At 33.1% G+C, this 11590-nt stretch overlaps 2 protein-coding genes across 2 annotated transcripts; one reads left to right on the plus strand and one right to left on the minus strand.

The window, feature by feature from the left end:
- Nucleotides 1-948: 948 nt before the first annotated feature.
- Nucleotides 949-4814, minus strand: LOC139095373 (ubiquitin-protein ligase E3C). Its single transcript, XM_070646707.1, has 5 exons — nt 4578-4814; nt 4366-4516; nt 3210-4291; nt 3029-3150; nt 949-2968 (listed from the first exon to the last, which is right to left on the minus strand). The coding sequence occupies exons 1-5, from the start codon at nt 4745-4747 to the stop codon at nt 1152-1154; spliced, it is 3342 nt and encodes a 1113-aa protein (XP_070502808.1). The 5' UTR covers nt 4748-4814; the 3' UTR covers nt 949-1151.
- Nucleotides 4815-8715: 3901 nt separating this feature from the next.
- LOC139095236 (myosin regulatory light chain 2, ventricular/cardiac muscle isoform-like) lies at nt 8716-10905 on the plus strand. Its single transcript, XM_070646523.1, has 3 exons — nt 8716-8942; nt 9184-9440; nt 9864-10905. The coding sequence occupies exons 1-3, from the start codon at nt 8808-8810 to the stop codon at nt 10066-10068; spliced, it is 597 nt and encodes a 198-aa protein (XP_070502624.1). The 5' UTR covers nt 8716-8807; the 3' UTR covers nt 10069-10905.
- Nucleotides 10906-11590: the final 685 nt, after the last annotated feature.

Genomic DNA, 11590 nt, shown 5'->3' on the forward strand with positions numbered 1-11590 from the left:
TCATGTAAGCTTGGAATTAAATCAACACCAACAAGCCTCTTATAAAAAAAAATACTTGTGTGTCACAGCATTAAGTCAGTTTGAGAGCTCATGCTCATTTATTTTTGAATTGTATGTAATGTTCATGAAGTGCTTTAGTGGCCACTTTGTCCGTCTCTATTAACATCTAAGCTCATAAATTCTCTCCAAGGAATGCTTTACAGCAGACATATATCTTCTCTGTCTTAAGATAGGATGACATTTTCTTGACGAGGCTTCTGCTTCTGTCCATATAAGTTTAAATATTTATGTGCTGAATAATGCATAATTGATATGAATCTGTTGTTGTTTAGCATAACAAGAACGGGAAATACTCGACAAATCGGTTCTTGTAAATTAGGCTACAAAAGTACTCGACCTAATCGAGTGACTTAAGCGCATTTTTGTGTTTTCGGGGTTTTTGTGAGTTACATTTCAATTTTAAGAGACCTAGGCACAGACTTTTACAGCTTAATTTTTGATTTTATATCCTGAATATTGATTTCGATGCGATGAACATGAAAGATGGCGTTTTTTGGTCGTGATGGCTGTTTTTTAGTCCTATTGGACGTTTTGCTTTTCCCAACTCTGTACGCTGCATGACCCAAGGTATATTAATGCAACGTATACCCCGGGTCATACAGCGTATATCAATGCAAAGTACTTAGCCACAATTTGTGTGTCGCGAATCACACAAATCGAGTTCGTGTAACTAGAAACAGCGAAAAAGCACCCGAATCCAACTAGACTTTCCATGGGATCGAACCCAGGTCGTTCCCAATGCTGCTTTTTCGCTGCCTCAAACAAAGTGTATTATTAAGCTCCCTTTTCTTCAAAAAATGCACTAAAAAACAGTTCCCGGTGTAATGTAATGATGAGTATCTCCGCCTAACATGAAAGTAAACGGAAATAATACTAAATAATTGAGCATTTTACTGACTCAAACATATATTTATTTCATCTTTTTTTTTTTCATTCATAACATTTCTGCATTATTCATGTTATCATCCAAGAAAAAAAGAATTAAAAATCAATAATTTAATGTTCATAAAATTAATTTTACCACTATTGACCATCACACAAATCCAAAAGAAATCCAGGCGCAATTTCTTAATGATTCTTTATCTGACTCCTTAACTTAACTCAAATCCAACTCCACTCTGTATTGAATAAAGTAGCTTTTCCTTCATCGTTACTTCATCAGCATATGTCGGTAGCTTTAAAAGATTCATACATGTTGATGCACTTGCTAATCTATCAGCATCATCACCAGCATTTTGTATACAAAATGGTGGATCTAAATCCTTAAAACCTAACAGTGGTGGACGTGAACAACTTGTGACAAATTTAAGCAGTTGTCGTCGTTGTAGGTCATTAAAGTTCCTCACGACATTCCAGAACATCTTAATTGTCTCATGTTCTGGATTATAATCACCGCCATATCTTGTAAACTTCATCAAGTCCTCAACGTCAACAGGAATTTCAGCACCTGATATAAGGACTTGAAGTTCTTTTGTATTAAACATGTATAGCCATGATATTGAAAGGACATTTGCTAAGCCTTGACGAAATGCTTTACATTGTTCGTGAATTTGTCGATTTAATTTAAAATCAGCCATTGCCTGAATGTATTCAATCCAATTCGTAGAATTGACTGTAATATTGGAACCGTCTGGCTTTAGCTCAACAACACGCGTATCACCAAGATCATCACAAACGACTGTAAAGTCCAGTCCAAGTTCCTTAAAGTCATTCTCTGTATAACTTTTGAGCTTCATTAAATTCTTATGCATATCCGGATCAAGTGATGTCAATTGATGGACATCAATAATGTCCGTATGACGTCCAGCGAGTTTTGATAGGAAAAATTCAGCAAGTGGAAGTTCCACAAGAAGATTCTCAAAAAGTGCCTTACCCAGCATACGTCCAATGAAATAATAATGCTGCTTATAATTCTCATGGATAATACTGGCACTAGGATTAGGATACAGCATGTTGTCCTTCGTAAGTATAAAGAATCCCTTATTTGGATCAAATGACGACTTAATCAGCTCACTGAGAAATTCACGGAAAATTCCACCGCCATCAATACCAGCTTCTTCTAAGCCTTGCTCGTTGATCATTTGGACACGGAACTTAGTCCTTAAATTCGGCTCATTCTCAGGTGACAACTTATCGAATGCATCCTCATACAAATGAGTTCTACGGACAGTTATGTGAGTTTGTGGACCTTGAAGAAATCCTTGCATGTCACCTTGACTTCTGAGCTTTTCCGCTGCCAATAAACCTTGAAGAACTTCATAACGTTTATTGAACGGAACTACAAATGGAATTTCCTTTAAAATTGTTATCGAACGAATTTGTTTTGTTGATATTGGTGGACCTTCCTCAAGATCCTTTTTCGTAAAGTCTCTAATTGGTTGAAATGGTCTTGGTCCACGTCTTCTTGAAAATGTCAAGTCATTCGGTCTATCAAGTGGGATGTTTAATGTTGGTGCTATCCAATTTTCTGGTGGACAAAAGCCACATCTCAAGTCACGCGTATGGAATTGTCTCAAAAGTGATACACAAACTTTTAATAGCTGGGTCCAAATTGTCTTCTCCTGATTAATTACAGCATTGTCCTGATAATCAGACTCATTGCCTAACAATATGCTCCTATAATGGTCACGAATAGCTGATCGTGTCTCTGGAAATGCCAACTCAACAAGTCCAATTGATAGTTCCTTTAATGTTAAGCACATATGAATGATATCTTTAATGTGGAAAGGCATTGCGTTGTTAGCGATCGGTTCTATATTCTCAGTTGATGCATCTGACATGTCTGAATGTGCATCATTGCCAAAACTGCAGTAATAGAATTCACCGTCATGTAGTGTTGACAGAAGACGTCCAAGTAAAGCACAGAATGCAGCTAGGATTGGAATTACTTTGTCACTTTGATCTGGTGCTGAAACATTGAGGAATTTGAAAATTAACGGTTTTAAATTATTTGAAATGTGTAACTTACGGATTGTTATGCCTCTAGACAAAATGCTGATGGAAAGTTGATCGTTGTCTGTTTTGGAAGTCAATAAAGTGTACCAAAGTGCTCTAATGAATTTTGGCTTGAATGCTAGAAGATCCAGTAATCTAAAAATATCCCCAAACTTAGTCAAATACCCAACAAACTTTATATCCCATAAACTCACCGATATTCATTCATTGCAGCACGGTTATAAATCATGAGATTATGAGCAATGACACAAATACTATGGATGACATCCGGAAGATTCAAAACAGAATCAATATTCTTCACTATCACATTCACACGACTCTCATCATTTATCTGTTGTATAACATCCAATAAAATCAGTCTTTCAAATTGTGGTTGCATTTCCTCATCCTGTGTATTTTCATCGTCACTATCATCACTATCGTTTGTATCACGAATATTATCGTCGGAATCGTCAAAATTGCTGAATTTTGTGTATTCATTTGCTTTTGGGAGTTTATAGATGCAGTTTGTCATGGTGCCAATAAGTGTTAGGTACTGTTGAAGTAAATTACGATTGATAATTTGATCAAGATAGTTGACATCCAGGTGCAGAATAGCATACAGGAGATATCCATTGAATTTAATGTTTTTAAACAATTTTCCACCTTCGCCTCGATTATTGTTGTCAGTTCTGGTGACTTTTTGATGGACATTGTATAGGAAATTGATTAATTTAACGAATGGAAAGAACGGCTTTGATGCTAGTGACGGGATGATAAAGTTACAGATTGTATAATTTGAGTCTTTTGATAGAATTTCAATGACAAAGGAAGCGAGTATCTTTGAGTCAAATTCTTCATCATAATTCAAGTCATTCACAAGTTTTAGTGGCCGCTCAATCATCTCCAATATTACTTTGGACATTTCGGTCTTCGGCATTGTCGTAATTTCATCATAAGTATCCTCATTAATCTTCTCATCCAGCATTTTACGAACATTATGAAAGTAATTTTGTTCAATCATGTATGAAAATTCACGTTTAAGGAACTTAAGTATTTCCTGTTCATTCACATCCGGTGGTGCTAATTTTCTGATTGATTCATAGGAAGTGAATATTTCGATTGTCCTCATTGGAATTGCTATCGATGATGTTGACGCAAATATTTGCTTCAGACATATCGTAAGGAGTTTCTTTACGCGGAACTGCCATTGAATTTTGATATTTTCGTCATTTGACGTAAGAACTAGTTCCAAGAATTTGTTGATATTTTTGATAATGAATTGACACAGCGAGATCTGAAAAATAAAAGATCCAGCAAAATTAAAAAATCTAATTCCGAATGACTCATAGGAGAAATTATGCTATTTACCAGTTTTGCACTGTCATCCAATTCGTAAAAATAAAGTAAGCGCTTAAGAAGAAATTCCAAGTCTTGAAAATTTTCCAATCGATTTGTTTTTAAGTAATTTTCATAATTTACTCGTTCCTGTCGCTTAATCACCTGTCTATGATGGAAACTCCTGTAATAAAACACAAAATTTAGTTCCAAAATGTAGGAATAATGCCTTAATGTCTATTTACCTAATCAATTTCTGAATCTTAATAGTTGATAAATGTTTAATTCTTAAATCTTCGCGTTTCTTTCGTTCTATTTGAGCTTTTTTAATTAATTGAGTTCTATCTGTTTCGACAGACGATCCTCCTAACGATTGTATAGGCAGTCGCCTAAAAGATCCGTCGAAATTGAACATTTTTGATATTTTAAATTTTATGATTTAACTTTTTGCACAAATTTCTTCTGAATGAAAACAAAGAAGCGTAGGAATTTCCCCGCGGTTGAAATTTTTGATTTTTTTTTAAATAACGGTTTTTGAGAATTATTTAAATTGATTCTTGAATTTCTCTTTATGGACAGATTTGTAGTCGCAAATTCTTGTTAATTCGATTAATTGTGCTGACTGCAGATATTTCCAATCAATCCAAATGTTTGTTTATTTACTTTTCAAAGGGATGGAAACTGTTTGGAATTTTACGTAAGCAAAATACGTAAGCAACTGACAAAATTTGAATTTTTGTCCGTTAAAATCCATCAGATAATAATGGGCTTAGACGAAAAAAAGGTTCCATTTACTAAAATCACTCAAAACTTTAAAAAACGACTACTGTTAAATAATCTGAGTACCAAAACACAAAAAGGCAACATAAATACAGCCTCTAGTTCTATTCCAGTTCATTAATTAACAAATTAAGCTATTAATTTAAATTTTTTTCGAATTTTTGTGAATATTTTTGTTGTTGTAAACACCGAAAAATTTGTATGGAAAAATTCAAAATTTTCTTAACGTTTTTACAAAAAATCATTAATTTAACTACTTTTAACATGTTTTAGGCTTACTTTTGATATTTTGCATTGTAGAGCATTGAAAAATGAACAAGTACGACCAATTTTTGTACCTTAGAACTCATTATTCATAAAATTAAAAGCATTTTTGTCCAAAAACTCAGATTAAGTAACAAATTTTCAGTGTCAGAAATCGAGTTTGTTTTTGAAATTTTGGCTTAATTATAATGTTTTATTAAACATATTATACAACAAAATGTTCGTTTTTTAGGACTTTACAAGATAGACTATTTAAATATTATCCTAAATATCCAGGAAACGAGAAAAAAGCCAATTACATCACATTTCTGACACTGAATTTTCGAACGACTAAGCCCTAATTCATTTGTAGGTGAATAAATTTCCATCTTAATTAACGACGTAATCAATTCAATTCCGTTAAATGAATTACCGTTTGCTGTACTGAATTCAATCAGCATATGTTAATCCATCACTGAACTTATTAATTATTAAAATTTTCTGCTAATTAGTGGCAATTTATTGCATTAAAAAGCCATGAATAAGCAAATGATCCATAAAAAGTCGATATATTTATATTATGAATGAAGATATATGTTGATAGATATATTAATTTTTAAATATCCAGAGTTGAAATTTCACAAATAATTAACTGTATATATGCTGCGACTGATATTGAATTTATGCACAAATGTCTTGTGGAGCCTGGTTTAGTTAAATTAATGTTGTACAGTGTACAGAACAAGAGAAATGAAGTTGATTTTAACAAACAGATGTTTACTGTTTGACGATTGTAAACAAACTGAAGATTTGTATGAAAAGGGTTTGCAACTATAAAAGGGAAGTCAGCTAACTATAGGAACAAATGAAATTTGAATTTTAAATGTCCGTTAATACGTTTTGAGGACTGTTGTGCGTTCGGATAGTGATTATCTTAAGCACACAGCTTTTGCTGTGCAGGGACTGAGTATATAACATAGAAACAACAATTTCATGCATCACAAAGACCCAAGAATCACAATTCCAACCCTGCAACCCCAGAGAAAATAAGTTTAACATGGAAATAATTAATAAATTAATTAATATAATGTGTGAATGAACATATTTTGAAAAGAAAAATCGTAAATGAAGTTGTCTGTCCTGAATATGTTGTGATTGCCGTTCAAGCATTTGAGACATGTCAATTAAAAAATTCTCATACACATTCATAAGCCTTTGATTTATCTATCTCAAATTTGCTGTGAAATCTCCCGTGACTAACTCAGTACGGTGAATATTTTATTTTAAACATCTGTCCATTTTTCATATAATTAAAATATGACTTGGCGATGAAATTTTTTGGAATCTATAAATAGCCATTTTGGTGACTGATTTTCAATATTTTAAGGAATGACTTGAATTGACACAGAAACTACTTTGTGTTTGTTTTGAAGTTTTACAGAGCATAATAATGGCTATTCCAGTGAGAAAGGTGTCAAAAGCAATAACAAGAAATGTTTTCGAATTAATGGCTTCCTTATTGTCCTTAAGGGAGACTGTTTGTCGCTCAATAGTCAAGCTTACTTTGTGACACAGATTCGTACATTTAAAGAACGAGAAGTCGCCCCATAACAACCCCAAAAATGTAGTCAATTCCAATGAAATCCGCTTTAAGGCTTTAATGGAATGAGAACGATGCTCATTACAAAATATTTTTGCAGTAAATCAGATTAGTAAATTCATTACAAATGACTGAACAACGATAATTTAGGAAATTTGTGAGATTTCTTGACTGTTGAGCAGATAATTAAGTGGAAAATGTTAATCTGTGGGTTTTTAAGAACTTCATCAATGTTGTAAACATAATTAAAATTAAGGAAGATTTTATGGCTTTTTAAATGTTTGGAATTAAACTTGAAGGTTGGATATTAAAAGAAATTGGGAAAATTTTAGTGTAGGATGAGATAGTGGTAAGTATTAGGTGTTGTTAGAGTTGCTATGGATACTTTTCAAAACAGGGTTTGATCCAGAACCTACAAAAAGAAGGAATTACGATATCTGGTCGGTTATCTGGCTCACTAAGTCAACCAGCCAATTGAATCATTGTTTATTTCATTCAAACTTGCAATCTTCAACTATTCATGGCTTACTACAATATTCTATGTTAACATTCTAACTATAACAAGTCTCAATTTCAATAAATCAATCGAAATTCAATTCAAAAACACAAAAAACCTTCCAAATCATCAACTTTAAAGGTTAATTAAATATCTATATCATCATCTCTTTTTCAGACAATTTTTTGTTCAACAACTGTATTTCCAGCGCTGCAAGCATCTCGATATAAAAAAAATTAATATTTTTTTCGGCTGTGTCGCTTGTGTATTTTTTATGCGACTAATGTGATCAACGCTTATGACGCGTTTTTTCATTAAAGCGGGAAATTTTCCAAAATATCGTATGCTACACTTAAATGTCTATGTAAATTGCCTCTATTTATAAGAAAATTCATTGCCCGTTTTCATCAAGTACCTGTTTTAGACAGAGGTGGAGATGGAACATTCTAAGCAGAATACAAAGTCGAGTCAAATTTTGTATGGAATCGTGTCGACTTGAGTTGACTTGAGTCGGCTTTTCCATGTAAATTCCGAGTTGACTTTGGCCTCTGATTCTAAGAAAACTGTCCTAATCCATATATTCCTAGTTTTAAAATTGATGGTTGCTTGAAAGTCTCCAAGCATTCAATTTTTCGCCATAAATATGGACCAAAGCAGCTATAAGGATATAGTTAGAGCAGTTTTACTTCATTTTGATAACTTATACGTCAACAAGTCCAAACAGCACAAGTCGACAAATCGCATTTTTCCGAAAAATTGGTCAACATCATCCGTCAAGGCACAATTTGGATGATTTTGAATCATCTTAACGTTAATACGACTTCGTAGCAATGTTCTGGCAAACTTATTGTTCGGGACGGCAACTAAACATTGCATTTGTGACAGTATTATGTTGCTCTGGTCTTGCACTGATCAAACTCTTTACTGCTAAAAGAGGGACATCAAGATGATGAACTTTCATTTCCAGTAACTCATAGTCAAGACGACTAGCCTTTGAGGGTATAATTCAGTGATGGGCAGCCTGTGTACTGTTTGCCATGTACGGTTTTAGTCGAGTCCAAGCTGTGACCCGAGTGGTTATTCACTACTGGTGCATTATCGTAGTGTTCGTAGTTCATTAAATCCCTCAACTTAGTCCCTTAGCACCACCCCTGACAACAGAGTAATGCATACAACGACGAAAAAAAATATTCAACATGCCAAAAAAGTGCCAACGATCGAACATTTGGAACGAGCGAGATATAAAAGCCATTTCATTCCGCAACATCACGTTCATTCGCAGTAATTAACTTGTAAGAGCTAGGTGGAAGTGATTAGATTTATTTAAGTTTTTTGGTGTAAATCCCCTGTGTGAAAATGGAAGAAAAATTGGAGAAAATTAAGGCATTTTACAGTGATAATAAACCATATCGTCCACCAAAGCAAGTTAATGCCGATGATCCAGCTGACATTCAGGATTTAGATGAAATTAAATTGCACGAATTAAAGGAGGTGAGGATTGAAAGTGAAATTGATGTCTGTGTGTAGGATGTTAAATGTAAATTTGCCTTTTATGGATATTTAAGATACCTGCCGGTTAAAATTAAGTATATTGTATTCTCAGAATGTTCACTTTCAATTGCCAATATTGGCCCATCCTACACACAATTTGTTTTTTTTTTTCCAAAAATATCAATTTCATTCAATTATTTTCAAATTTTTTTATTATCCTTTTTTAATCGCAAACCAACAGTGCTTCTCCTTATTCGACCAAAATAACGACGGTTATATTGATGCAAATGATTTACGTAGCACGTTTAAGACAATGGGTATGGAGGTTGATGATAAGGTCATTGATGAAATGATTGCAGATGCCTCACAGCCAATTGATTTTGACAGTTTTGCAATGATGATGTGCTTTAAGACGATGGAATTAGAACCAGAGATTGTTTTACTTGAAGCTCTTTCAAAATGGGACGAACGTGTTCAAGGTGTTATAAGTTTAGAGAGGTGAGTTGAGGTGATGATGATTGACAGGGTTTTGTGATCAATTATTTAGCTTCTTGTGCTTATTATAAAGTGTTGATTTATGCTTGAACACTGATTAAGTCACTGAATTTCGAATTGTAAGAGCTGATTTGGGAGGATTAGAGGATGTGTCTTGATCTAGCAGTAGATTACTGAGATTGATCAATATCAAGACATTTTGATCAATTTCAAGGATAACAGAAGCAAACAAGTGCCAGAGGCAACATTGTGTCAAAGGCGTATTCTAGGAGAAGCAGGGTGTGGCTTGACGGTCTAATACCCTGCGTCACCCCTACCTTGTCCATCAACATTCTACTTTTAATGACACAAACCTACAACAAACCTTAAATCTCTTAATAGCATCAATAACATTACTAATTAATTCCAATATTCTCATCAATACAGATTCTTCACACATCTTACAACCTACAATGCCGACAGATTTACGTTAGATGAAGCCAAAGCTGTGTTGGCTGAAGCACCATTAGTAGAAAAAGCCGAAAACTTTAAAGGACTTGAAAGTAACACAGACAGTTGGATTGATTATCTATTATGGGTTGAGAAGTTTTCAGGATTTAGAAAAGCCAGGCAGGCAAATTACTCAATGTAAATTTTGGATCTCAAAAAAAAAAACAAGCATCAATTTATTGGATTTTATAAAGAAAATTGCGCAGTTTCATGTGGAGATTGTAATAAAAAAATTTAAGGATCTAAATTTTTATGATTATTGAGGTTGTTACGTGTAGGAATTTTTCCATAGTATGAAGGAGTTTTTTGGGGATTGTTCATTGGGGATGTCTAATTTTTGAGGTTATGGATGGTCTAGAGATGTTTGAAATAGAAAGGAAATACTAGAGCAACCCGAGGCTCCACCTGGAAGTTCAAATAATTTTCAAAAGGATCTAATCATCTACCTTGCGTCGCTCTATGATTGACGTCACTATTGAACGTCCCCCATTTCCAAATCCACATTGTGCTCTATAAAAAGAACTCAAAATTGCTTTTGAAAAGTGGGAAAGAACTCGATGGAAAATTTCCTTGTCAGGGATTATTAAAATACAAATTTACGACCATAATTGAATTGTGTCATTAGCATGAATTATTGTGTATAAGTATGCAGTCAAGTGGGTGAAAAAAATTTGTTTAATTTTCAATTTTCTTCGTGGAATTTTAAAAAATGAGGAATAATTTTCATAAATCTCTATAGATACTTACTAATATACAATTATCATACATATTTTATTTATAAGCATATTCAATGAACACGTAAGTTTGTGTGTGTGCAAATTAAAAAATATTTCAGCTCCTTCCTTTCAACATTCATTCATAAACGTGTGCGTTCAATATTTGTGCTTGATTGAAATGGAGAGAAGGAGCTTTATCGTTCAATTGCTATAAATGAAATGATAATAAAATGTGAAATTTATTCAATTTCTTGTGAAATTCATTTGAAACATGTGTTTTTGATTTAATGACTTGATTTCTATAACTTGTAAATGAAGGAACTTATAAGTTTCTGTCAGGTAAGTAATAACTTCATCAAAATGTAAATAAATATGATATTTATTGCACTTTATTGAATGAAGATTGAAAACAAACTAAATATTTACATGAAGGTGCCTGGAAATATGAAAGGGGAGAATCAACTGATGTTTAGGTGCAAATAAAATTTGAATTTCAAACGACCGTTGATATATTTTCAATATTGAAGCTCCAAATGATTAGAATTTCTTTAAGTTTGAGCATTTTGCTGATTGTTTCAGACATGAAGCTGACCAAAACACTAAATAAAGTGTATAATTAAGATGAATATTCTTTAAAAATACTTTAAATAGAGGAATAAGCTTTGAACATAATTTGACCCAATTTAACTTTCCAAATCCCTTAATAAATGAACTTTTGAATCTATAATTATTCTAAGAATTATTAAATTTCTCTTTAATCTATTATTTCTAATTTAACATCTATCAATTTAATTCCATTCATTTCCTCTACAAAGCTAAAATTACATTTCAACTTTACAATTTGCCATATTGACTTTAAAATTATCCTCTAGCCCCACCTCATTGATTTTTTTGTTAGCAAATTATCCATAAATTATAATCGCAACTGTTCGTAGCAGGACATCGCCT

Source organism: Chironomus tepperi, unplaced genomic scaffold (assembly GCF_022539635.2).
Source record: "Chironomus tepperi strain 1889 unplaced genomic scaffold, CSIRO-AGI_Ctep_v1 contig_364, whole genome shotgun sequence".
NCBI classification, from domain to species: domain Eukaryota; kingdom Metazoa; phylum Arthropoda; class Insecta; order Diptera; family Chironomidae; genus Chironomus; species Chironomus tepperi.